The sequence below is a fragment of the Stegostoma tigrinum genome, chromosome 11 (assembly GCF_030684315.1).
Source record: "Stegostoma tigrinum isolate sSteTig4 chromosome 11, sSteTig4.hap1, whole genome shotgun sequence".
Classification (NCBI taxonomy): Eukaryota; Metazoa; Chordata; class Chondrichthyes; order Orectolobiformes; family Stegostomatidae; genus Stegostoma; species Stegostoma tigrinum.
The window spans coordinates 12381220-12409089 of record NC_081364.1 but is presented as its reverse complement, the minus strand read 5'-3'; the positions used below and the strand labels follow the sequence as shown (position 1 = coordinate 12409089).

The window sequence follows — 27870 nt, the reverse complement described above, 5'->3', positions numbered from 1 at the left end:
TTTAATTTTACCAGTTTACAGAAATATTTCCAAGCAAATTTTTATGTTTATAGTAGCAATCTGCAAAAGCTTTATACAAAATTTTGCAATACAATAGCTTTATAGCTAATGAGGACAACTTCAGCATATTCAAGAACAAATTACACGGTTTAAAACATTTTCCCTGTGCTCCATTTAAAACAAAATGTAAAGGTTTTGCCTCTCTTTCAAGCACCTCTCTGACAGATATACTCAGAGCCAAGAGAGTGGAAAGTGACTTAATGGCAAGAACATGACGGGATCATCCGTGGAGAATAAACCTGCCAAAATTGCTTTGATGCATATGAGGAAGCACCAGATTAGCTACCAACAAAACTGAATCCTTGCATTTTCAACAGCAAACAGTCACTGGTCCTTTTCTTTTGAAAAAAAATTGTCGAAACCATACAAAATGTTAAATACCATAGGAATACAAAGTAATAGGATTACCACAAGGAATAAAACTACAGAAGCTTGCGGGGTACAGGATTTACAGCAGTATGATTAGCTCTGAAAATACCAGGGATTAAAATCACTAACAGTTTTGTTTAATTACTATGGGTATACACACACACACACATTAAATATAATTTATTGCAAGGACATGCGAAACATCACATTTAATGTACCAGAAACCATTTACTACGTTTTAGGCAGTGCCAAAACTCAAGTACTGCTGCACATTAGAACTTGCATATGTTTCATAATTCAATTTTAAGACAGTTATACTGCATGAGACTCCTAATATGGCAGAAGTTTATGGTCGTGATGTTGTACATGATCAGCTGTCACTATGGCAATCATGTGATCCATAAGTTCAATACTGAAAGCTACAGGTGTCAAGCAGTGTACAACTCAGAACGCTCTCAGGAGTCAAGATGCAAAGATACTTCTTGAACATACTTCTGGATTCTATATCAACCTCAGATACTCAGACCAACATGAATTCCAACACTAATTATGTTTTTATAAACTTGAGTAATTGCACGTATTGCTCAAAGCTATGGACCTGCAGAAGAATTACTATTCACCTCAAGCCATTTGTATTGTACTGTTTTCTTCTTGGGTGGGGAGAGGGCATTCAAATAAAAACATGAAGCCCATAATCTACTAAACAAAGGTACTGGAAAATGTTGAATTTAAAACAACCAAGGAAATACAGAAAAGAAATAGCTAATTCCACTATGTCACACTAACGGAACATAAATAAAATAGTTAAAAAGCAACATGCAAACGCTGGAAAAATGAACACTGGTAAAACACAGCAGGCAAAACAGAATTGGGAAGATCAAAAAAAGTCTAGAGTATTTCATAATCCCACCACAATTAAAAAAAACTAGACTTCACAAACTACTTGTTCCTTCAACTGTATCCTGTCAACCATATTTATTTTCAGACTGGATAGAAATTCTGCATTAACAAGGTTGTGTTAAAAATCTCAAGACGCATCCCAAATTCAAGTCTCAAGTTTAAGAGCTTTGCCAAAACAACCCTATGCCAGCTGCAAGATTTGTTATAGTCCATGACTCTCAAAAATAAAAGCTTACTTCAAATGATGATGATTTTGGTACTTAATCTAATTCTTTAACTTTCCATCAGGACAAAGTTGAGGCACTCACCCAAAAACCTGAGTTGCAAATTGATAGCGTAATGTGAAAACAACCATAGCAGTTTAAGTACAGAATCTGTACTTAAGGGCACTACAGAACGTTGCATCTTTGTATAATTACTGGAAGTAAAATGGTATTTTGCAGATAACTCCACTAACAATTCCATTAAGACTAATTTTCCAATCCCCACATTTAAAAAAATTGCATTATCCTCTCATCAGAAAGTTGCATTTCTCCTGCCCATTAAACAATTCTCTGCAACTGGCGAGCATCATTTCTTGATGATCTTGCCAAGACATTTAACAAAGGAGGAACCACTTTTCCCTCCCTCTCCAGTTCTGATTAATGGAACAATTGCACATGAAGAGTGTGAGATTCTGATCCTGACTGTAAACTGGAACGTCAATTCAGTACTTCAGATCATTCAAAATTTTCCAGGCACGGCAAAAGCCTAGAGGATTTTTTTTCCTACAAGTTGTGTGCAATTAATTGTTTTAAACCTCATCCCAAAAAATTCCATCTTCCGGGGCTGTAGTGGTTTCAAATATTTAACGAAGAATCAGAGATTCTCAACTTTTGCATAGTAAATAATACTTTCCTAGTTGTGGCAGAAAGGTTTCTTTGGCACATCAAAACATCCTAATGATATAAGCAAATGTATTCAAAGCTGCAGACCACATCTCAGTACAATACGTTTTCTGGAGTTTTTATACTTCAAAATGCTGATGGAAAAAGGGGCAACACGAACAAAAACATTAAAATTCATACGCGGGAGTGCATTTAATAATATTTCGAACTTGGCAAGTTTAAGCTTCCTTGACAGAATATTGAAAGAAAATATAAAACAAGAACTGAAATCACCCCATTGTATTCACAAAGGATATTATCAAGAACATTTTAAAGAATAGTTTGTTCTGAACTGAAACCAGGTTTTGAACTATACAAATATACAATCTAGTAACAGTGATATACTTCCAATTAAAATTCAAGAGCAATTGAAAGAAAGCGGTTCAGATCACCACAGAAAATCAACTGGCTCAATTCTTAAAAGCACAATGCCACTGATGCTGAAACTCTCTGGAAAATGAGAGATTTGATGATTCAATTGATGACAGCTATGACGAAATGTCAGCGGCTCGAAGGGTTAACTGTTTCTCTTTCCAGATGCTGGTTGACACAGCCGAACATATAGCATCTTCAGATTTTAGCTTGGTTTTTTCTGTAAAACTTGCCATATGATCCATACAAGGAGATTCTGTTCTTCACATGTTGACATCCATTTTGATGAAATGCTGAATTGCACCTTCAGTCTGTGAGCACCTAGTCTAATTTTGGATGGAATCTGAAGTGAAATCAGCCATACAGACACTCAGCCTCAATATCTTGTGGCTACCACTGTGTTCATGTTCCTAGACAACTTGCAAAGCCCTACTGAAAAGAAATTCCAGTATATTCAATAAGTTTTAAATGCAGTTGGCACATGACCAAGAGAACTATCACGCAGCCAGGGATGAGTTCAAAATCTGAAGACTGTTTCATGACGAGGACAAAAAAAGTCTTGACTTCGCCTTCAAGAGTATATGTAGAAATAACCACCACCATGGCCAATGATACCTGAGCATGAAGATTTCCTTGTCAGCCTGTAATCTAGTTCACATCTCTGCACAGAGACTCAGAAAACCTGAGCATTCACCTTGTCACTGATTTCTCAGTCAATTTAAAGAATACCAATTTATTTCTTTCTTCAGTCATCAATTGTAGGCAGCCAAAATGCCTGTGAAGAAAATCAAAACAATTAGTAGAGATTTTCAACCAACTAAAAACACTATTACACCAAAGTGAACAAAATCACTCGTCTACATTCCAATTCTACATCAAACATGCTGCTAGCAGCATCCACGTCAAAGGTTTTGAAAAATTGTCTAATGGTCCGCAAAAAAAAACATTGATACATCTAGACCCCCTACTCTAATTTCAGAAAAAGTATTTTATATTAAAAAAGGGACAAAAGTGTGCTGTTGTGCAGAAAATGAGTTTAACACAGAGCAGAGGTAAGTACCAGAAAGCCATTGAACAATTAATAAAACAGATCATTGAGGACAGGAATACAGAAATATTTTAGGACCTTAGGAAACTTCTGGTAGAGGTCAGCGGATAGGGAACCTAAGCTGAAAACCAGTTTTCTAAATCTAGCCACATTTGATTGTTAACTTTATGATCAAATAGTGCAATGCAAAACATTTACTACATAAATGTAGTTAATTTACATAGGATGCTCAATTCTTCTGTTTGTAAATTGCTGTTCTTGGTGTGGTTTGCCAGAGGGCAATAAAGTAATCAAACTGCCTAAACTAATACATCTTAATGCAAATTTACCGTTGAAATGCAAAATTTTCTGATGGCCTCACAGCAGTTGTTCATTATCATCTTCTAAGGTTGCTAGCATTTAAAAAGGATAGGAAAGAGACAGGGGAAGATTACTTGCTCTGCTCTGGCAACTGGCTGACTGGGCCATGCAGCAAGTGTGTTCCACAGTGTGAAACCCATTCTACTAAACTGGGGAGAATCAAGATATTTGAAATGTGAGGCTGGATGAACACAGCAGGCCCAGCAGCATCTCAGGAGCACAAAAGCTGACGTTTCGGGCCTAGACCCTTCATCAGAGAGGGGAATGGGGTGAGGGTTCTGGAATAAATAGGGGAGAGAGGGGGAGGCGGACCGAAGATGGAGAGAAAAGATAGGTGGAGAGGAGAGGATAGGTGGGGAGGTAGGGAGGGGATAGGTCAGTCCAGGGAAGACGGACAGGTCAAGGAGGTGGGATGAGGTTAGTAGGTAGGAGATGGAGGTGCGGCTTGGGGTGGGAGAAGGGATGGGTGAGAGGAAGAACAGGTTAGGGAGGCAGAGACAGGTTGGACTGGTTTTGGGATGCAGTGGGTGGAGGGGAAGATCTGGGCTGGTTGTGTGGTGCAGTGGGGGGAGGGGACGAACTGGGCTGGTTTTGGGATGCGGTGGGGGAAGGGGAGATTTTGAAGCTGGTGAAGTCCACATTAATACCATTGGGCTGCAGGGTTCCCAAGCGGAATAGGAGTTGCTGTTCCTGCAACCTTCGGGTGGCATCATTGTGGCACCCAAAAATCTCCCCTTCCCCCACCGCATCCCAAAACCAGCCCAGTTCGTCCCCTCCCCCCACTGCACCACACAACCAGCCCTGCTCTTCCCCTCCACCCACTGCATCCCAAAACCAGTCCAACCTGTCTCTGCCTCCCTAACCTGTTCTTCCTCTCACCCATCCCTTCCTCCCACCCCAAGCCGCACCTCCATTTCCTACCTCCTAACCTCATCCCACCTCTTTGACCTGTCCGTCTTCCCTGGACTGACCTATCCCCTCCCTACCTCCCCACCTATCTTCTTTTCTCTCCATCTTCGGTCCGCCTCCCCCTCTCTCCCATTTATTCCAGAACCCTCACCCCTCTGATGAAGGGTCTAGGCCCGAAACGTCAGCTTTTGTGCTCCTGAGATGCTGCTGGGCCTGCTGTGTTCATTCAGCCTCACATTTCATTATCTTGGATACTCCAGCATCTGCAGTTCCCATTATCACAGAATCCAGATATTTGCTGGATTAGCTGACCCTTACTGGGCTAATAACTGAGGTACTATCAAAACAGCAGGGATAATCTTAAGTCTTACAAGTCCACAATAGATATCCTGGCAACCATTTGTTTCCTCACAAATTGCTTTGTATACATACCATGTTTGAACATGCACTGGCAAATGTCATAAATTTGGGATTAAACTGGAGGCAAGAGACAGGGCCTGTATGCTTTCCATCCAAAACAGCCACCTTTAACCCACTTTCTGCGTTCCACACGTGGACTTTACCATCTTCAGATCCTGAAAGCCAAAACATACTTAAATTGCACAATAATACGGATTCATTGATTTCACACTGAAAGTTAAAACCAACACTCTTTCTTAAACTCAAAACAAAAAAAACCTGCAGTGACCTAGGTGGGTTTGGAGACAGATCTATTAAACACTCAATGCAATCAATTTATCTTTTGCTGTAAGGTGTAATTTGCAATTATAAAAGAGAGTTGTGTGGAGACCCTAGACAACTGCACACAAAAAGGGCAAACTGAATGACCCATTACTAATTACCTAAAAGATACCACAAAAGAGCACACATGGTCAAACTACCAGAAAGATGTGGATGCTTTGGACAGGGTAAAGAAAAAGGTTTACTAGGATACTGCCTGTGATGGGGGAATTTTAGCAATGAAGAAAGGTTGGATAGATTGGGTTTGCCTTTACTGGAACACAGGGCTTGGGTGGTGTGGGGTGGGGGCACAACCTGATAGAAATTACTAAGATTGTGACTGCCAATGGATAGAGTGGAAACTATGATACCATCAGTTTAGTTCACTGTGTGGTGCAGTGTGTTTATGTCAACTTCCATCCTACCTGCAGCAGTCGGAGCTTTGGTGCAATGTTGCTGGCCTCAGTCTCTTGACATGAAAGTGCTTTTATTCAAAACTGCAGAACTCAAGTCCTCTTTAGGAATTTCTACTGACATCAACTTTGAATTGTTTTTCCACTGCTCATGTTTCCAAGGAAAGGGATGAGAGGACAGATCAAAACTAACACTTGTCTCACAATGGATGAACAGTGAGCAGCTGTCATATAAGTGTATGATGTGGGCAGTATTTGAGCAGAACTGGGATGCTCAACTCTTTCAGTATATTCCCCCATTCTTTGTTCTGACAGCTGAATGGAGGTAAATACTTGAATTGGAATTCCCAAACTTACCTATCATCACAAACTGAGAATCTGGTGTGAATGATGCTTCCAAACTAATACCTTTGTTGTTGTTGTATCCCTAAAACAAAATAACATGATTCAGCACAAAGTCAGTGTTCTGTTAACTGAGAAATTAATGAACAGGGTATTAGTTTTAAAATTGTGCAATCCCTTTTAGAGCAGCACTGGGAATTAGCCTACATTTTGCAGTACTGCTTCTTTCCCAACTGGGGAGGTAGTAGCATATTGGACAAGTAATCCAGAACCCTCAACCACGTGTTTGAAACCCATCAAGCAGATGTTGAAATTTGAATTCAATCAAAATATAGAATCAGAAGATAAAGACCATTACTGACTGTTGTAAAAACCTAACTGATTTACTAATGTCCAAGAAAAATTTACATCAATTCCTGGTCTGGCCTTCATGTAACTCCAGACCAATGCAGACAATACAGCCGACTCTTAAGTGTGCGCTGAGCAATTCAGGATGGGCAATAAGTCATGCCCGCATCCCAGGTACAACGGCTGTTTCCCCAAGCACAGGCAACAAAGTGAACAAGCACTACATTGTTTTCACACATCTGTCTTAAATAATACCACTGAAATTCTTGCAGTCCAAAAGGAAAAGAATAACCATCTTGGTAACTCCAGATCAATTAGGTTCATGGTAATTCTTGCAAAAAAGTCTTACAAATGCCTAAAACTGGTGAGTACTTAGAAATGCACTTTTAAATGAGGACAGCTAAATATTTGGGATACATACAGTATTGGACACAAAGTTAATAATTATTTTTAAAGAAAATGCCCAATCTGAGACAGAATGTTTGAAAAATAAAATGAAATCACTTTAGAGCTGGTTCATTACAAAAAAGGTCCTGCTTACGGTATGAAAGAATTGTAAGAGCACCACAGATAGGGAATGCAGTGGTACATTTAATGGGCTTTGCTCAAGTTGAGGGTGATCTGAAATGGCTGCATCTCAGGCTGAGTGTATTTGCCAAGAGCTGTAATGGATCAAGCAACAATATGAATTTTAGCACAAAGAACAGGATTTGAAATTTGCTGATGAGACACAATTGGGGGGGGGGGGGGGGGGGGGGGGGCAAGCAGGAATGTAAAATGCTTAAGAGGTCAGATGGTAATGCAAACGGTAGAAGAGTGACCAATTCAATGCAGACAGAAAGGGCACCAAGATATTTCAGGAAAAACAGGGATTACAGTTAAAACTTGGGGATGCACAGAACTGTAGCAGGTCAAGCACAAAAAGCCCTGACCTGTACCAGTAAAGCTGCAAAGAAAAAGCCAATAATAATGAGTTTCATAAAATGGGTGTGGATGAGACTGCACTGTAGATTTGTTAGGTAGTACAACAGCAACAAGTATTTGAGAAGCTAGTACATGTTTACTGACATAAAAAAGGTCCAGACAACATTTCAGTTTTTGTTAAAAATATGAAATGCTTTTATCCAGTAAAAGGGAAAGATTATTTACTCTGGAGAGTCAGTGACAAGTGGTCATCAACAGGAAAAGCTCACATTTCTCTGAGAGCACAAATGCTTTATTACAGGATTGAGGCAGATACCAGCACATTTTTTTAAGGCAATACAGATAAATATTAAAAGAAGAAACAGGGGACTATGGGGTCAGAACAGAGCAATGAGTCTGTAAGCAAACTCATTATATACACAGCTGGCTTCCTCATTGTGTTGTAAATTTCTTGGACTCTAATGGTCTGTTGTTGATGCCCAAATTACATGATTAACCCTTTGCTGAAAACAAAAATCAACCTTTAATGCAAAAGTTTCCAACTGCTTATCAAAATTCCACCTACCCCAAATGTCTGAAGTACTGCTCCTTTAAACGCATCGATGAGTCTGACCATACCACCATTGGTAGACACCAGCATCAGTTTTCCATCATTGCTGAATTTCAATCCTGTCCACTCACACGTCCGCTCATACTGCATTTTAAAAGTGGCAAAAGGACCCTGACAAAACAAGTAGGAAACTACTTTCACTTTTTGGATAATCTTCACTCTTATTGGATAAAAACTTCACAATGTATTTAATTTTCTGTAACTCCCAAGTTCACTACATTCCATCTCCTTCCCTGATCAAGTAAAGGTTACCTAACTTACAGGTTCAGGTGATGTCACTCACAAATGCGCAATGATTCAATGAGACTACTATGCATGGCGCAGCATATTCTATCAGCTTTTCTTCACTGTCTCCCATGCCAAACACCATAGATGCAATGAGAAACTAACTCGACAAATTCACAGTCCACAACTGCCAGTATAGCAACGTTGTGCACAAATAATCTGCTACCAGTTGTGTTTCACAGGTAGAGTGGCACAGGTGCAGTGATTGAAAGAAGATGCAATTTTTACAGCAATAGCTAAACTTAGTACAAAGTATCGCCATTTTTCTGCAGTAATATCATGGTGTCTTTTTGTATGTCTACCAGAGACTGAAAGCTAACTGTATTTCTCGAGGAGAAAAATGAAATGTCTCTATTGCCATAGAGCACAAATGAGGACCTCATTCAATCAAAACCATGAAAACATTTTACTCTTCCGAACAGTTTTCAGCATATACCTCTCAAAAGGTGGCAGTGTCTTTGAGAGAAGGTGCTATGCAATAGTGATACTGCCTAAAACCTTATCTCTGTTAAACTACTTCCCAAAGTTGTACAGAAGCAATGTGCTTCCAAGCTGGTGTAAAGAGTATCACAAAAGTTACCTTAGTCTACCTGTAAGAAAATACAACGCTATACATTATCTGTCTCTGCAGGAAATCAATCACACACATTTGAATTTAATGCTCTTGGATTGTATAGCAAGTTAAATGAGGAGATTCCACCTTGTCAAACGATCGTAGATCATAAAGTTTGATTATTTCAGAATTCACACCAGCTGCAAATATAAGTCCTTCAGGATCGAAAGAACACGTTGGCCTCCCTTGAAGATGCATTAATCCCTGGACAAATAATGAAAACATCAATGAGTACCAGCAAGTAACAAGGCTGACAGAATAAAGTTGTGACTAAATGCTGTGCTTTTAAGCTTCTCATTAAAAAAGGTGAAAAATATCCATAATTTTTATAATCAACTTCACTATTCTATTGTTTTGTTTTCACATCTGTGTCAAGATGGATCTGCTGCCAGGCCTCAGAGGGGGAGCTCCAAGTGATTCTTTGTCTGCTTGATAAAGCAGAGGTCTATTGCTCACTACCTCTCCCAATGCAGTATCACCAAGCATACTGTGTAGAACTGCAGGATCACACAACCGTACTATTCAGTCCAACTTACTTGGTACAAAGATTAAATGATTTAGAGTAGGAAAATTCCAAGGGCCAGACCCACCATTTGTGATTTAACTATAAAAAATAGATTAAATATAGCACAAAAAAAGGTAAAAGCGTAATTGTGCAAATACAGGTGACAGGTCAGAAAAGTGGACAAAACACAAGCTAAAGAATAACTAAAAATGAGGAAAAAATTGAAAGAATACAAAAGAAAGCTAGCTAAAACTTTAGAAGGCTAAGTTTCTACAGCTTCTAAAAAAAGACACAGAGGCTGTTGGCCCTCTAGAAAGTGAGCCTAAAAAGAATGAAATGGCAGATGAATTGAACAGGTACTGTGCACCAGTCTTTCCTTTTGGACACAAGTCCTATCCCAAAAGTAGATGTAAAATCATTAAGCAGAACAGATGCAGGAGCTTGAGAAGTGAAGGAAAATGTTTGAAGCTCTGAAAGTCATTTAGTGGGAGGTACAGAAAAATTCAAGAAAGTCAGTCAACATGGTTTTGTGAAGAGGAAACCATATTAAACAATCAGTTAGTCTTTTTTGAAGAAGGGTTACGCATTTGATGTAATGCACTTGGATTTCTTGAAGACTTTAACAAAGGGGGTGGCACAGTGGCTCAGTGGTTAGCACTGCAGCCTCACAGCACCAGGGACCCAGGTTCAATTCCAGCCTCAGGCAACTGTCTGTGTGGAGTCTGCACATTCTCCCGATGTCTGCATGGGTTTCCTCCCAGTGCTCCGGTTTCCCCCCCACAGTCCAAAGATGTGCAGGTTAGGTGGATCGGCCGTGCTAAATTGCCCATACTGTTCAGGGGTGTGTGGGATGCTTCAAGGGGCAGTATGGACTTGTTGGGCCAAAGGGCCTGTTTCCACACTGTAGGGAATCTAATCTTTTAAAAAAAAACACGCAAAGATTACTGTGGAAAATAGAAGCTCAGTGTAGGGGTATCATTTCAGCATAGATTAAAAAACAACTTGGCTGGCTAAGAGGAAGCAATTTTATACAACAATGACAGTTATGTAAAAGTGGTCTGCCATAAAGAGCAGCAGAGGACCTCGCTGTACTTGTATCAATGACTTGTATGAATGGATGGAAGGGACTGTTGCCTAAACTTCTGATGACAGAAAGATGAGTAGGCAATCATGTTGAAAAGTTGTCACAAGGAAACAAGAAAATGTTAAACGAGTGGGCAAAAATGCAGCAAATGGAGTATAAAATCTGATTTTGGTAGGGATAAAAAGAGCAGGTTATTTAAATGGCAAGAGATTTCAGGGGTCTGAGTTACAGAGGAATTTGGATATCTCATGCATGAATTCGAAAATAAGTCTGCAGGTAAAGCAAGCAATTATGAAAACCACCAGAATGTCATTGCTTACCGAAGGAAATAGAAGGTTATGCTTCAGTTATAACAGACACAGGGTAAAACAGAGGTATAGATAGCATCCTTTGTTAGCAGGATTGAGAATCCCACAGGGTGTGCGCTGCTATCCTGTACCAAGTCAATGAACACCCTGAATTAACATGAAAGGGCATTGGTGTGGGAGAGGGAAGGATATGATTGTTATGGTCCATGTTGGGACCAAAGGCAAGAGGTTCCTTTTTGGGGAATATCAGGAATTAGGAATAAAATTTAACAACAGGACCTCAAGGGTTATAACTCAGGGTTATGACCAAGCTATATGAAAATTGGCAGAGTTGAGTAGGAAGTAAACATTAGAGTACTAGCGCAGGAAAGAGGAGTTCCATTTCATGGGGTGCCAGCATCAGTACTGGGACAGGAAGGAACTGTCTAAAAGGGATGGGCTCCAATTGAACAGATCTGGACCTAAAGTCCTAGACAAAAGCCTAATACGGTAAATTAGGAAGCAGGTTGGGAACAAGTATAAAAAGTCAATACAGTTTAAAAATCAAGTAACAGGGCACACAGTAAATAAACATAGTCAGGAGTCCTACTTCATGATTGGCTGGAAATGGCAAAACTCTAAGAGGTGCGCTGATTAAACTGGAGGAGAGAGACAATAAACAGTGAATAACAGCATCAGTGCTGAAAGACAGGTTAGTTTATGGCCCAAGTAAGAGTTCTATATACGAATGCACAGAGAACAAGGAATAAATTAAATGAGCTACAGGCACAAATTCAAACCAGAGATTATTGTACACAGTAGCTATTGAGACATGGCTGCAGGACAGTTAGAATTGGGAATCAAATAGATCAGGTTATAAAGGTTTACAGGATAGACAGGAGTAGCCGCCTTATTGGTTAGAAACAAAATTACTTCACTGATGAGAGGCAATGAGTGAAAAGCCGTGGGGATTATATGGTTGGAACTGAGGAACTGCAAAGGATCAAAATTGTAATAAATGTAGTGTACAATCCCCCAGCATTAGCTCCGAACTGCTAGACTGCCTAATTTCTGTACTTACACAAGCAGGTGGCAAAGCCACAGTACTGTTAATGGGGGATTTTAACCTTAACATAGGTATTTCTTTACTTCTCATAATTTATCAGAAAGGTAGCTAATTTCTGAAGCATGTCCAGGGCAGTTTTCTACAGCAATGTGTCCTAGATGCAACAAGGTAACAAACAATATTTGATTTAGGAATGAATAATGAGCCAGATTTAAGAGTAACCCAATTGTGCATGAACACTTAACGGAGTTCAATGTAGTTCAGGAAAGGTGAAAGGCATAAAATCAAAGCTACTCAAATTTTAGATTTAGGCAAGGCTGACTTTAACGAGACCAGACAGAGACTGTACACAGTGAAAGGGGAAATCTGATAATGGATGAAGTAACTGAGCAGTGGAGAGTGTTTGAAGAAACATTTAGTGATAAAAATCAGTTTATAGCCCAGAGACAGAAAAGCTACACTTGACCAGAAAATAAACAGACAACATACAACTAAAAAGGCTTACAAAATGCAAGAAAAAACACCGCACAGCACAGATTCTGCTGAATGGGAAAAGATAAAAAGGCTAGCAAAGGGTTACACTGCAATTTGTAAGAGCTACTATGGGACAGTATGAAAAAGAAACTTGTCAGAGCATCAAAATCAATAAACAAAAATTTTGTTATTATAAAAAGAGAAAGTGGGTGGTTGGGGGCAATGTTGGCCCATTAAAGACTGAAAATAGGGATACTGTCTAATGACAGTGAGAAAATGGCAAACATGAAGAATAATTATTTTGCCTCAGTACTTAAGGCGAAGAGGATAGCTTGCTGCAAGTCCCGAGGAAATTAAGAGTGGATCAGGAACAGGGTCTGAATGAAATTTAAGTTAAACATCACTGATGAGTACATTAATAGAAATAGAGTCAAAATCCCCAGGACCTAGTGGTTTCCATCCAAATGTTTTAAAAGGAAGCAGAGGAGCAGATTGTAGGTATCATTTTTTTTTAGATACAGGAGTTGTCCTTCTGGATTGGAAAATTACATGTCACTCTGCTTTTTCAGAAACGCAGAACAGGAAAACCAGGGAATTACAGACCAGTTAGCCTAACTTCTGTGGTGGGGACATCATTGAAGCGAGTAATCAAGGGTGGGGTAACTTATCACCTAGAAAATTTTAGCTGCTCAGGGAGAGCCAGCATGGATTCGCGACAAGTAGGTCATGCCTGAAAAACCTCATTCATTTTTTTTTAAGATTAAAGCCAAAATAATTTTAAGGTGAAAGCCAAAAAGCAAATCAGTGTTACTAATTTAGTACTATAGCAAACCTATGAAATGTTCTTACAAATTTGTTTTCCTTAGGTACTACTCATTTGAATGTTTATTTAATAATGACAGAAGCACAAGACCTAATGTGAAAGGCATTAGATAACAAAGAATGGGCTTCAGTCATTATAGCCTTCTTGGTAGGACAGAACAGGAGCATTGTCGAAAAAAAGACACTGGCAAAGCTTTTCATCTTGCACTATGGATATTTTGTAGATTGACAGTTAACAGCAGGTCTTGTTAAAATTTAAATCAGGCAGGCTGGCTGATTTCTCAATGTCCTGATCAATGAGCCAGCAAATGGCTGTTTTCCATTCTGTTGCGATGAAACAAGTGCAGTGTGTTCTTTCTCTCTGCGAACAAGGCCCTATTTATTAATATGTAGTTTCCAGTATACACAGGTGCACTATATGGTGAAACCAACTGAGTCCCAAATTGATTATCAGCACAATTCCTCTTAAATGCAAGATTATTCAGCAAATGTTATCTAACTGCAGAATCACATTTAATTTTAGACACTGGAGTTTTGCAAGCACAGGCTTGAAGGGTAGGTCAGTATCTTACTTGTTCCAAACAGGCAAATACCATGCTACTTCACAGGATCTGTCAGTCTTTGGGACATGCTGCCTACATAACTGGCATCACAACCACAATGAAATTCACATGCCACCCAAATTAGTTATTTGTATGGTAGGCAGAATGCCTTTTGGTTTGATGGCACAGTCCTGTTTGTACCAAACATTACACAGGTTGCTACTGCATAGCAATAGCATAAAATAGGGAGCTTCACATTTTGCTCAAACCTTTGAAATATCTTACCCTTCCAGGGATACCATATGTAGGCTGGGCCAAAGCTTGGTGTGCTTTTAGATTTTAGGCATGTACATGAAGAAGAGGCTACATACACTGTGGGGCTGATTGCTAGGTCTGAGAGATCATACAATTGCCAACAGGATTCGTTTGGTCATAATCATTACTACAGCAACATGCCTATTGGACATGTCAGACTCCTGCTCATTGACTATAGCTCCGCCTTCAAAGCCATAATCCCCTCCAGTGTGATCTCAAAATTCGAAGACCTGGATGTGAGTTTGCTCGCTGAGCTGGAAGGTTCGTTTTCAGACATTTCGTCACCATTCTAGGTAACAACATCAGTGAGCCTCTGGTGAAGTGCTGGTGTTATGTCCCGCAGGAAATGACATCACCAACCCAAGGAAACCTAAACAGATAAATAGAAAGCAGGACATAACACCAGCGCTTCACCAGAGGCTCACTGATGATGTTACCTAGAATGGTGACAAAACGTCTGAAAATGGACCTTCCAGCTCAGCGAGCAAACTCACATCCAGAAACTCAACCTGAGCTACAAATCTTCTCAAAACTCACTATTCCAAGACCTAGATCTCAGCTCCACCCTCTGCAACTGGATCCTCAGCTACCGGGGAAGACAACTGCACCTCTTCCACGATAACGCAACGCAGGAGCGCCTCCAGGGATGCGTCCTCAAGCCGATACGGTGCTCTCTGCGCACCCATGGCTATGGAGCCAAATTCCAAACAAATGCCATCTACAAGTTTGCTCACAACACCACTGTGGTAAGACGGATATCAAACAACAGAGTCAGAATACAGGAAGGAGGTAGAGGGCTTGGCGACGTGGTATAACGATAACAACCTCTCAATGTCAGCAGAACTAAAGTAGCAATCAACGACTTCGAGAGACAGAAGAGAATATGCCCCCATTTACATGAATGGAGCAAAAATTCAGTGTGTCAAGTTCCAAGAAGTGACGATAGCCAACAACCTGTCCCGGGCTTCCCACTTGGACATGACAGTCAGGAAATCACAACAAATTTCTTCCTCAGGCAGCTCAGGAATTTTGGCCTGTCCGTAAGGACCCTCACTAAATTTTACAGACGCATCATAGAAAGCATACTGTCTAGGTGCATCGCAATTGCTCTGCCCAGGACATTAATAAACTACAGTAGGCGGTGTGCACAGCCCAGACCATCACAGAAGCCAACTTCCCATCCATTGGCTCCATTTATATCTTTCATTGCCATGGAAATGCTGCCAACATCAAAGACCCATCCACCCAGTAACGTTCTTCTACAACCTCTTCCGTCAGGCAGAAGGTACAGAAGTTTGAACACACACCAGCAGGTTCAAGAACAGCTTCCTCCCTGTCATTATTAGATTGATGAATGGACTCTCTTTGTTGATCTCATTAAATTTAGTTCTTGCCTCATGCACATCCTGTGCAATGTAAGCTGTATGCCTCACTCTGTCCAAGATTTTTCACCCTATGAGCTGTATGTTCTTGCTTACCATGATGTGCCTGAATGCTTACAGACAAAGCTTTTCAAAGTAATTAGGTACGTGCGACAATAAATCAAATTATATTGGCTCAGTATGTGATTTCAGTGTGTTTGGATTAAAGATATTCACTGTATCTAGGTGGAATGTATGTTAACTTTATTTTACAAATTCAAGTCATCATTTTATGCTTGATTTTTATATTGCTACCAAAAGCTGAAATGATATGGATGATGAATTTTTATTACTACATGGGTAGTTCAGTTGATCACCTAAGCAGCCATTTTGAACTTGACAGGAACAAACACTCCAGCATGATGCAGTGTTCCACTGAAGACAGTGTGTTCAGGTTGAACTCAATTTTTTATATCAGATTTTTACACAAAAAGGGGTTCAGTCATAAACTAGTAATACTTCCAATTGGTCACAGCCCTAAAATCCATGCATGTTCATCAAGGAAAAGCACTGGGCATTGGGACTTTTGCTTTGGCATTCTTTTTTGTGGGGCTAACATTGTTTGTACAACCCAAGTGGCACCATTTTGAAACAGTCTCTAACACTTGCTGCTCCCCTGCCCAACATCCACTGCCAGCTTGTACTGCAACACGCTTGGAAGCAGCCAATAAGCAACACGGAGTAGGGAAGGGGAGAGATAGTAGGTACTGCAGATGCTGGAGAATCTGAGATAACAAGGTGTACAGCTGGATGAACACAGCAGGAAGGCTGATGTTTCGGGCCCAGATCCTTCTTCAGAAGGCCTGCTGTGTTCATCCAGCTCTACACCTTGTTATCTAGGGAAGGGGAGAGTTGGCCTTTGAGGGATGATGAGCAGGGACATGTAAACAGAGTTCAGACTAATTGTGGCAAACATTTATACAAGATTGACTATTACATGAGTGTATATGGTAGACCAACTGGTCAACACTGTCCTCAGGTGCCAGGTCTGTCATTACAAACTCACTTATGGGATGCGAGTGATTCTCCAGATTTCAACTTCTACAAACCTTTTCAATTTCAGGGCTTTCTTGCTAAGCCTTGAAAACATTATTTACTATGCCGCCTCAGAAGACACCATTCTACTACTGTAATATTTCTTATCAATGCTATATCAGTGTTATCGCTCTTGGATAAATTTGCTTTCTTCCCTTACTGGGTCAAGGTTAAATTATTGTTGAGTATCAAAATAAACTGTGAATGCATGAAATCTGAAGTAAAAGCAGAAAATGCTAAAAAAAAATCCATAGATAAATACACAAGAAATGGGTGTGTAACCTATAATGCAACACTTCACAAAGAAGTTCCCAACGTAAACCTTTTCCTGTCAAATGCAGCGGCTGATCATTTCTACATTGCATTTGTCTAACAAGTGCACTTCCTGGGAACACGTTTGATAGGATGTCATTTGTCTTATCACCAGAGTTGGTCTTTTTGAGAATATGCAGGAATCCTGAATTACAAAATTAAAGTACAGTACTACAAATCAACACTGATAAGTGAATGGAGAAAGTGGACGTTCTTGTTCAATCTCCTAGTTTATTTTTAAATTTGCCTGAAGGAATTTTCAACCACAAGTCACTTGCTTCTTTCCACAGGTTAACACACTCTTGCTATTCATAATAATTGATGAAACAGCCCTTGATTTAGAACCATGCAATTTCTTAATATTATACAAAGAGGCACTTTTGATGCATAAAAGCAACAACTACAGACACTGGAGCCAAAACAGAATTCTGGAGAAACTCAACAAGGCCTGGCAGCATCTGCAGAGAAAGAAAACAAGTTAACATCAAATCTGTTATCACCATTCTTCAGAGGACGTGAAACGTTAATCTCAGCCCAAATTACGCTCTCAAATCCTGGAGCCAAATTTGAAGCAATTAGCTCTTAACTCAGAAAGCAGTGTTTTAACGCAAGCTGACTCTGCAAATTCATAGTTACAGATCTCTCTCCATAAAGCTTACAGTTGTTGCAATACGGTTAGTTAAAACCTACCTGGCAATTGGGTGACCTGAGGTCCCACAGTCTAATTGTTTTATCCAAGGAACTGGACATGAAAGTGTCATCCACAGGAGACATACACAATGCTACAACTCTAAACAAAGAAAAACAAGTACAACGTAAAGAGCTTCAAAATACATTTTCACATCTCTACACAGTGCAACATGACATTTGCTTTAGTACAAAACTTCTCAAAGTAGCGACCATCCTTGTAGAGTCATGAAACAATCACATACATAACTTCTGAATGATTATGTTGCAGCTGAAATTTTTTTTTGGTGGGGGGGAGAAAGAGGGGGTTACATATTTTGCAGTAAGACTATGAACACTATTGCTCCACATTGGTATTCAGCTACCATTGATCAAAATACAGATGCATGGATGTTAAGGCGCAGAGGAGCAGGGAAGTTGACATTTCGAGTCAGGACCCTTCTTCAGAAAAAGGGTCCCAACCTGAACCGTCAACTTTCCTGCTTCTCTGATGCTGCCTGGCCAGCTGTGTTCCTCCAGCTCCATACTGTGTCATCCCTGACTCCAGCATCTGCAGATCTACACAGTGCAGATCTTACTATCTCTGAATGGATGTGAAATGATGATTAAGATCTGGCTGGACAGCAATGGTTCCATGGTCAAACACTTAAACTTGAGCATACAGACTCACGAATAAAGAACAAGCAAATTATCTAAAGGCTGTCAGAACTTCTTTTTAAGTGATCAAAGATAGAGGTTGGGAGTTAAGAAACAGGCCCCAATTGTACAACCTCAACACGTCTTCCCAACTGCTATATTCAAAGGATTGCAATGAGGGCAAGTGTGCTAAACGTCTTCCTAACCACCCTATGTACGTGTAATGCAAACTTCAAAGAATAATGTCCCTCTGTTCTACAACACTACCCAAGGCCCCATCATTAACTGTTCAAGTTCAGCCTCTGTTTGTTCCAGCAGTGCAATACTTTGCATTCACCCAAAATCAAACTCCATCACCATTTGTCAGCCAACTGACCCACTTGATCAAAATATCTTTGCAATCGTAGAAAACCTTTTTCACTGTATGTCACCAATTTTGATATTGTCACAAACTTACTAACCACGTTTTCTACATTCTCATCCAAATCATTTATATAAGTGACAAAAAATATATAAATAGCCCAAATAGGAAGGGGGCCAAATTAGGGCAAATTTTAGGGAATGGGTCCAGCTAGGCAATGGAAAATTCAGTGGGGGAGCATTTTCGGTGGTTATAATCTCATAAGTTTTAAGTTACTTATGGATAAGAAGGATAGTCCAAGGGCGAAAGTAAGTTGGGAGAAGGCTTAGTAGGATAATAATCAGGCAGGAACTAGGGAATGTAGACTGGGGGGCAGCTGTTTGAGGCCAGTGAATACGAGTTCAACACCAGCATATTCTTGTGCAAAAGACGACAAGGATGCTAAGATTCGGGAACCTTGGACAAGAGAAATTATGAGCTTAGTCAAAGAAAAAGGAAGCATGCATACAGGTTCAAGAAACTGAAGACAGAGTCCTCAAGGAACACAAAGAAAGCAGAGAAGAACTTAAACAGGGATTCAGAAGAACTTATTGAGCAAGAGGGTATTTAGAGAAAGGGTAAATCCACTCACGGGCAAAGGAGGAAATGTGTGGAGCACAGGAGGTGGGTTAGGTCCTTAAGTACTTTGCACTGGAATTCATAAAGCAGAGGTAGATGGTGGATGATAAGTCTAGAAAGGGGTACTCAAGACATGTCAATATTAAAGAGGTGGTGGCGTTGGATATTAGGCATAAAGTCCACAGTTCCCTTAAAGTAGTGACATAGCAGATAAAGTAGTAAAGAGGCATATGGCATGCTTACCCTCAATCAGGGCACAGAGTGTAAAAATTGGCAAGTCATGATGCTGCTGTATTTGGGTATGTTTGGAATTTGCGTAGAGATCTGGTTGTCACGCCACCAGAAGAAATTGGAGATTTTAGAAAGGATACAGAAGAGGTTTGGAGGGTGTTAGCTACAAGGAAAGAGTGGGAAAAACTTAATTTTTGCTTGAACATCTGAGGGGCAACCTGATAGAGGCTTACAAGAGGCAGAAAGAGCTTGGATAAGCAGAGTATTTTTCCACAAAGTATAAACATCAATTACTAGGGAATGTAGGTTTAAAGGCAAAAGGGGTAAAGTTTAAAAGAGATGCCAAAGGTTTTTTTAATCAAAAAACAGAGGGTTGTAAATGCCTGGGATTTGTTGCCAGAGGCGACAGTAGGTGCAGATACAACAGTAACATTTCAAGGGGCACCTTGATAGATATATGAATAGATAGACATATGAATAGGCAGGGAACAGAGGGGTATGGACCGCATAAAGACATTTTTAGTTTAGAAAGGCATCACATGTCAGTGCAGACTTGGTGGGCTGAAGGGCCTGTTCTGTACTATACTGTTCTTTGTACATCATTGCTGAAGTGTACCCCACAGAAAAGTTCAATCTAAGTAGAACTGAACAATAAAAATACTTGACCTACCTCTTGCTGTGACCATGGAAATATCTAATGTATTTGTTGTCATGAAGTGACAAGTACCGGATGGTATCTAAAAAGAAAGGATGTATTCAACTGAAAAGGAGCAACATCTCAAGTATTTCAGTTCATGCATTTTGATCATTTTTTGCTTCATCTGGACTTACTAGAATACTCATTAACTTGTCTAACTTAACAGAATACAACATTTTCTGTTGCTTGTGCATCACAGAATGGTAGAATATATTTGTACATTTTGTCAATAGCTGAGTTTACACATGTACTACTTTGTACTGCATGCTATCCTTCCTCCATGATCAAGTGTCCCAAGTCTCAAACTTGCATCACCTTACAGACTAAACTGCCCTCAGTTGTTGTATTGAAACATGATGCAAATGATTATGGTTGCAGTTTCAGGATTTCAGAATCCTGACAGTACATACAGACTATTCAGCCCATCAAACCCTCCAAGGAGCATCCCAATAAGACTCACCTCCCTACCCCATCCTGGGGATTGCCACAGCTCGTCAACCTAGCCTGCACAGCCCTGGGCACTACGAGCATTTAGTTTTGGCCCATCCACCCAACCTGCACACTTTGGACGTGGGAGGAAACCGATGCAAACACAGGGAGAATGTGCAAACTCCAAAGACAGGTGCCCAAAGCTGGAATCGCATCTGGGTCCATGGTAGTATGCGACAGCAGTGCTAAACACTGAGCTGCCCATTTGTCAGAGCATGGGTCTGGTTTCACTAGTTTGCCTAAAAGTTTACAATGTTGCTTGGTCCCAGAAGTAACATTTGATTTAGAAGTGGTAGTGCAAGTAATATTGGGAGATTGACTGCAAAATGCAGTTTGGTCTTTGGGAAACAGTTGCCCCAGTCTGGCCTTTTCATGTCAACCACTGAAACTACTTCAACGAATTTAAAAATCTTTCAATTTTTTAAAATCGAAATTCAGATGCTGCCAGACCTGCAGAGCTTTTGCAGCAGCTTCTGTTTTTGTATATCAACCAAATGGTTACTTGGGCATTCTCCATTGTAATTAGAGGAAATTACTATTGTATTTGTTTGACAGCAATTTCAAAACATTCAAGTGCTTCAATTTTTTTTTTGAAACGTAGTAACTAGTTGGGTAGACAAATGAAAAGTACACCAGAACACGAACAGTCAGCTATTTTCGACAATTTCTGAAATCTGAGGCCTTTAGGCCTATAATGGGTACACCTTTTGTCTACATTTGCATGGGATTTGATAGAAAGGAGGTCTCTTATTTCCATTTACAACTGCAGATTTTGCAGGGATAACAGAGCCTTAGTTCTAAAGAACAGGCCTGCGCAATGGGAAATGGCAGCTTTCAGATAATGATTCTCCAAAAAGGAAAATCAGTGAGATCCCAAAATGAGACACTAAGTTTTGACAACTCCAGTTATGTTTAGCCACCAGCATTTAAAAGGTAGTCTAATTAATCATTTACCCCATAGTTAATTGAAACTGATATTAGAAATGGTTTCTAAAGGAAATAGAGCCCCGTAAATTGTAAACTACAAAATTATAACTATATAAAAGATTACCGACTCTGCATGATTCAACAGGAGTTCAAACACTAATCTGTTTGTAACATAACACTTTAAAATTTAAACAAGTTCCAAGTGGGGGGGGGAAAAAAAACTTTGTTAAACTTTATCAAGAGTGGAATTCTTTAATCTTCCGAAGATAATGGATTCATCCAAGCAGCAGCTCATGGTCCGTTACTGGCGATGCTGGTCTCTGGCCCAGGCAAGGCAGTGGCTTGTACAGTTATCTCCATCAACCGGGTGGTGTCACAAACCCTCAAACTGTACAAACAACTACCTCTGCATGGGCACAGGCAGAATAGCGTATGGATATCTGCTGTTGTGGCTGAATAAAAACATGGACACAAATGCCACCACTGAACTGCAAATAAAAAGCAGCTGCAACTCATTTCTTAGCAGATATTCAAAAACTAAATCCAACAAATGTTCAAGTCACAATGACGTTGTTATTAAAAGATTGTTCCTAATAAGAAAGCTTATCAATTGCAAAAGCAGAGCAAACTTTTTAATGACTGCAGCATAATCAAAATAACTACACAACCTGCATCATCGTCATTTTACAGGAACCGAATGCCAAGCTGATTATTAAATCTTCTCATTATCTAGCAAACAAAGACAGGAAGGAAATAGCTATTGATGGCGGCAGAAAGCTGTCTTGTCAGATGATTTCACACTACTCCTTTCAATCTTAAATTACACAGAAATCTTCTGATTCAAGTCATACAGTCAAATAGCACAGAAACAGACCCTTCGGTCCAACCAGTCCACCTTGTTCCTGTTCCCAAACTAAACTGGCCCTGCCTGCCTGTATTGGGCCCAGACCCCACCACATTTCCTCATGAACTTATCCAATATCTTTTAAACATGGTAAGTGCTCCTGCATCCACCACTCTCCCTGGCAAATCATTCCACACACAAACCATTCTTCTAAAAAAAAGTTGCGCTTTGGGTCCTTTTAAAATCTTTCACCTCTCAACTTTAAAGTATACCCCCGGTTCTGAACTCCCCCATTGGGGAGGGGGGGGGGGAGACCCTTGTCATTCATCTTATCTATGTCCCTCATGATTTTATAAACTCCAGGATTAATACAGTTGATCTTCACTTAGTACAAGTTTATTCACCTTGTGTTAGGTGCAACCTGTGAAGGGAGCTCCTCTAGATTCCTACTAAATTCTTTTTTACTAAGATTCATTAATGCTATGACAAGTTAATTACTACGTCAACATCAGCTACATTACAACCACTGGAAATTCAGCTCTTTTCTCTGCTAGGCGTCAGACTCAAATGAGATCTACAGCTGAGTCGAACCCAAACTAAGAAACAGTGCATGTTATGGGTGAGTAAGCACTGCCTGACAACACTGATGATGACAGTACTCTCATCAACAAAGTGATGGATAAGTTATTGGGGCCACAATTAACTTGATTACATTTGTTATGTTTTATGGGGACTGGACATACCAAACAAACTGGAAAACTGCCAGTTAGTAGGCACTCTTCAATTACAGATTTCTCTGAAATAACCTGTAGAATGTATTCAAATTGCAATCACAAGTATGTAAAATTTTACACTTAATTATCCAATAAAAGATTGCACATTTACATTATAATATATTACACCAATTTCAATAATCAACACTAACGCTGTCAAGGACAGTTAGACATGAGATTCTTCCACTCAAAGACACACCATGATGCTGCAGTACTATAAACTGATGAAACGTGAACACTTAGTTATTTATAATAATACATGTGACTGATTTGTGCAAGTATTTTCCACTGCAATCATGTCCCTACAGATCACATTATTCTCTGAAGAGTTAAACTACAGAACAGAATGAGGTAAAGGAATCAACATCATTCACTTGCCAAGCACCCCCAAGATGCTTCAGCTTCAACAAGTCAATTCCCATTTCTCACATGATTGGGTTTAGTAACTCATCCGAAGCAGTACTTAGTGTTTCATTAGAACCCAGTGAAACAAAAATACGCACAATATCAGATTAAGGACATAATGACATTTAAATTTATCACAAGTTTTCTCTTTAAAAACTGGGCATCGATAACACTTGAAATCAAAAAGGGTAACATCAGCATAAGCAAGTTACACACAGAATAGCAGCACACTACACCATCTCTTTTGGCTCCTAACAATTTTTCATACTTTAACCATTTAATTTCAAAGCTACTGTAACAAAATTTTTGTTCAAAAGCTGTCATAATAAAGTGCGTGCATGCTTGTATTTCCACTCTGTACTGAGGAAGCCAAGCCTAACTAGTGAGGCATTGAACACAACCGGCTGCCATACCCTCCATGCTGGAGGCCTCGATCAAAGGGCCAAAAAAGGAAGCAAAGAATCAGACCACACTGAGTCAACATCATCCTTGTGAAGTGTCCCTGTGTACAAGAAGGAAAATAGCTAATTTGACGAGGTTCCATTGTGATGATCACAATTCTCTCCTTTAAAACGTATCAGATAGTTTGGTGGCATGTCTCATGTAAATAACACCCACTTCAATGAGGTAGTAAGGTATTGGTTACTTTCCTTTCAAATAGTATCAACACTTTGCATAGAAAACAACTGCCCCAAAAATTACATTCTTCCTCTCTATTTCTTGCTGGTTTATTCCCCCTCAAAAGTTAATTAATTCGACACATCTTCTAATCTACAAATTTCAACTTCCAGATCAATTGAAATATTAAAATCAAATTCACAGTTATTTTGATTTGGAAATAATAAAAAGACTGACTTGCTTTCAAAACCAAACTGCAAATGCAAATACACATTGGTCCCCCAGCAATTTGACAGGCAGGTCTAAAGTTTTAGAAAAATTATAAAGGCAGCCAAAACAATGGCAAACTGAGAACAAAGGATCAAATATGTTTTAAGAGGTGGCGAGACTTCCAAACAAACAAAATAAAAAGTTACAAACTATTGTTGTGTTAAACTGGCAAAACATTAATTCTATAAAAACTGTTAATGTACTGGTAACAGATAAATACAAACTTTACACCACAACCTGATTCTGCAGAGATGCAAAGGATGTCCCAGATTTGGAGAAGTTCACAGCAAGAGAAACTAAACAGCTGGAGATCTGTACAACACAAGCTAACTTACCATCGATTTTGTTAGAGCTGTAAACCACTGTATTCGCTGCATGTGTGTATCTGATCAGGTCTACCCCATACTTCTTACTGTACAGTGTCCTCTTTGGTCTGACAGGTAAGAAAGAAATTACATTAAGTGATGTTAAGTTTTATCAGAAAAGATGTCTAATTTAACCTCAACACACTGTTGCAGAGAAGTTCACATAACTGTTCTTTCCAAATTTTACTGTTGTCTAGTTTCAAGGCCTCCCTTATGTAGTCATGCCCAAATATCAGAAAAGGCAACAAAATCATCGATGCATGCTTCTGTATGTAACTGATTAACTAACTGACATATAATGCTGTCCTTTGTTAAAACAGTCAAGTATTTTCTTGACCACAAGAAAATGGACCTGCTCAGGCATGTTTTTGACATACCTCTGACCCAGAATCAGAAACACTACGGCTTGGTTACAAGACCATCCATAAAAAGGAAATAAACTAGGTCAACTAAAGGACACCTTATGACTTACTGACTCATTAGCTGACCTGATTTTCAGTAACAGCGACACCAACAAAAATCACAAACCACATGCATCATTACTGTGAAGAGAAAACAAGGAAATTGCAAACCTCTTACATCATACTCAGTGCCAACCACACAGCTCAACAGGTACTGAAGCAGTTATGACATCCTCTACCTTAGTCGGAGACGATCAAACAATTTACTACTTTAAAATGTAACTCAGATATCCTGATAACATTCAGAGCTCTCTATCAGAATGACACTTATTTTATAAACTGAATTACTCAAATTAATATAAGGCTACACATCAATTTTACAGAATTAGCTGCGACAGGCTGGAAATCAGCATGGAGGGACAATAAAGAACAACAATAACATACTCAACTGAGGCCACCTGTAATAATGGATTAACCTGCCAACACTTACTGTTGAGATTTACATACTGAAGTCTAGTGACCACAAAACTCTGTCACAGGAAAAACACAATGCAAAGAATACAAGGCAAAAACAAATACAAGTCAATTTTCTTCAAAAAGACTTAAACTACATCTCTCATGAAAAACAGCATCTAGGGCACTAAAATATAAATAAATAGTTCCCCTTTATGTGGTAACCATTCTACAATCTTGTCCCTTCCATTTCTCAGATCTACTATGTATATTTTCTTCAAAACTTGAATGGCTATGCTTTCAGCTATTTAGGGCCTAAATTCTGAAATTCATTATTGATGCGTCTTTGTTCTCCATCAAGTTACAATTCTAAAATAATATATCTAAACAGGATGAATAAAATTATGTAACACTTTTGTAGGATTTGAATCTAGACGTTTGGGCCCAGACACAGTGGCACTACACCACACCACACTATACTAGCCCATATTCTCTTGCAGTTTGCTAAACAACTTGTTCTGACACACAATGGCACATCTCCAGGACAGACAGGACTTAATCCAGACATATCAAAAGTTCGCGGATAGAAATCGAATCCAGAGCTCTAACTCAGAGACATGAGCGCTACACATTCCACCACAAGACCTAAACTGTGCACAGATTTTGGGTCACACTAAGTGCCAGCTTTACGGATTTATTACATGGATTTATAAAAGTCTGGTTAACTTTACTGAATTACACGGTAAACAGATGCAAGGTGTCTGCCTCAACTGTAGCATGTTGAGCGCATGTGCTCTGCATCGAGGTAGGCTACTAACATCGTGATTTGTTTGGCTACGATTTCCACCTTGAATGGCTGTTATCTGCAACATTTGGGAAAGAAATCCTACAGATGCACTCTTCGCTACGAAGCATATCGAAGAGACATTATTAGTGATCACCACAGACGACGGTCTGAACCCAGAACATCGTGTTGCAGATCACTATTTCCCGCCTCCAACGTGAGACTGCCCTCTTCCTAAATCCAGTTAATAATCCAAGGCAACTGATTACTTTCCAGCTTCTCCTCGCCGCAGGCTGGCTCTGCAATCAGCCCCCAACTCTCTCTCTCCTGACCGCGCAACGCAACCCGAGCTCAGGGTCTTTTGTGAAAATCAAGGCCGGGATTTCTAGGCCTCCCAGAGAGGGGAGGGTCTTTTTGATCTGAAATGAGAGCGGGGGGGGGGGGGGCGGTGAAAGTACTCACTTGCCCTCCTGGCAGTCGTAAAGAACGATGGAGTCGTCATCGCTGCTGGAGATGAGCGTCTCTCCGTTGGGTGAGAAATCGAAGCAGTTGATCTTGTCTGTGTTCTCTCGGAATACCTTAGCCACTCGGAAGCTGCGCAGCACATTATCCGTCAGCTTCATCTCGTTCTTCTTTGCTCGGTGGTGCAGGGAGGGGCTTACAGATGGGAGGAATAGGACGGTTTCTTTAAAAAAAAGCTGCGAGATGCGCCTTTAATTTTTTCTTTTGAGCATCTGAGGGGAGAGAGTTTTGTGTATTTTTTTCTTTCTCCGATATTTAAACACGACTAAAATGGCGGCGCACGACCCAGACTCAAAAGCGACAGCCCTTCACCCTAACCGCGGGGCATTGTGGATACCAAGCCGCGGTTGGCGCGAACGCGCCGCTACCCATAATACCTAATCCCCCGCCCTCGGTCGTTATGGAGATGATGTGTCAACGCCCCCGTCGTCTCCATGACAACCCGGCGGCGGAGGCGGTGTCTCATGACCGTTGCCATCTTCTTCAAAACCCACCCACTGGCAAATGACCATGACGTCAGCCAACATTTTGGTCTGCGGCATGATATTACCCATAAAGCCCAGTCCTGGTTGTCAGGGAGATACGGCTCTACTCTTGCAGCGCATGTGCGTTCAAGGTGCTGGAGTTGAGTCGGTCGCTGTTTTGCTAAAGGGCGGTTCCACTGGATGGCCAGTCTGTGATGATTCTCTTTTTCCATTTTGCACACTTTCCTCCCTTTTGTTATTTT

The 27870-nt window shown here is 40.1% G+C and overlaps 2 protein-coding genes across 7 annotated transcripts in view; one reads left to right on the top strand and one right to left on the bottom strand.

Moving 5' to 3' along the window:
- wdr82 (WD repeat domain 82) lies at positions 1-27487 on the bottom strand. The gene is made up of 9 exons (XM_048547449.2): positions 27084-27487; positions 24954-25051; positions 20266-20332; positions 17753-17852; positions 9287-9403; positions 8257-8412; positions 6435-6504; positions 5377-5519; positions 1-3402 (listed from the first exon to the last, which is right to left on the bottom strand). Exons 1-9 carry the CDS (start codon positions 27242-27244, stop codon positions 3373-3375), a joined length of 942 nt encoding a protein of 313 aa, XP_048403406.1. The 5' UTR covers positions 27245-27487; the 3' UTR covers positions 1-3372.
- Positions 26672-27870, top strand: part of glyctk (glycerate kinase) — a 28277-nt gene continuing 27078 nt past the window's right edge. For 5 of the 6 annotated variants that reach the window (XM_059649756.1, XM_059649762.1, XM_059649760.1 and 2 more), the window contains exon 1: positions 26672-27153. The gene's annotated coding sequence lies outside the window, so the exon portion shown is untranslated. The remainder of the gene's footprint in view (positions 27154-27870) is intronic. The other variant, XM_059649755.1, reaches the window with a different exon arrangement.

What these genes read in the sequence shown, in the direction of transcription:
- wdr82 (XM_048547449.2), bottom strand. Translation starts at nt 27,244, where the DNA reads ATGAAGCTGACGGATAATGTGCTGCGCAGCTTCCGAGTGGCTAAGGTA. An exon ending in ATCTACGATCGTTTGACAAG is followed by an intron (nt 8,413 to 9,286) that starts GTGGAATCTCCT and finishes TTGTTTTGTCAG; the next exon opens with GGTCCTTTTGCCACTTTTAA. An exon ending in CCAGTGCATGTTCAAACATG is followed by an intron (nt 3,403 to 5,376) that starts GTATGTATACAA and finishes TTTTCTTCACAG; the next exon opens with GCATTTTGGCTGCCTACAAT.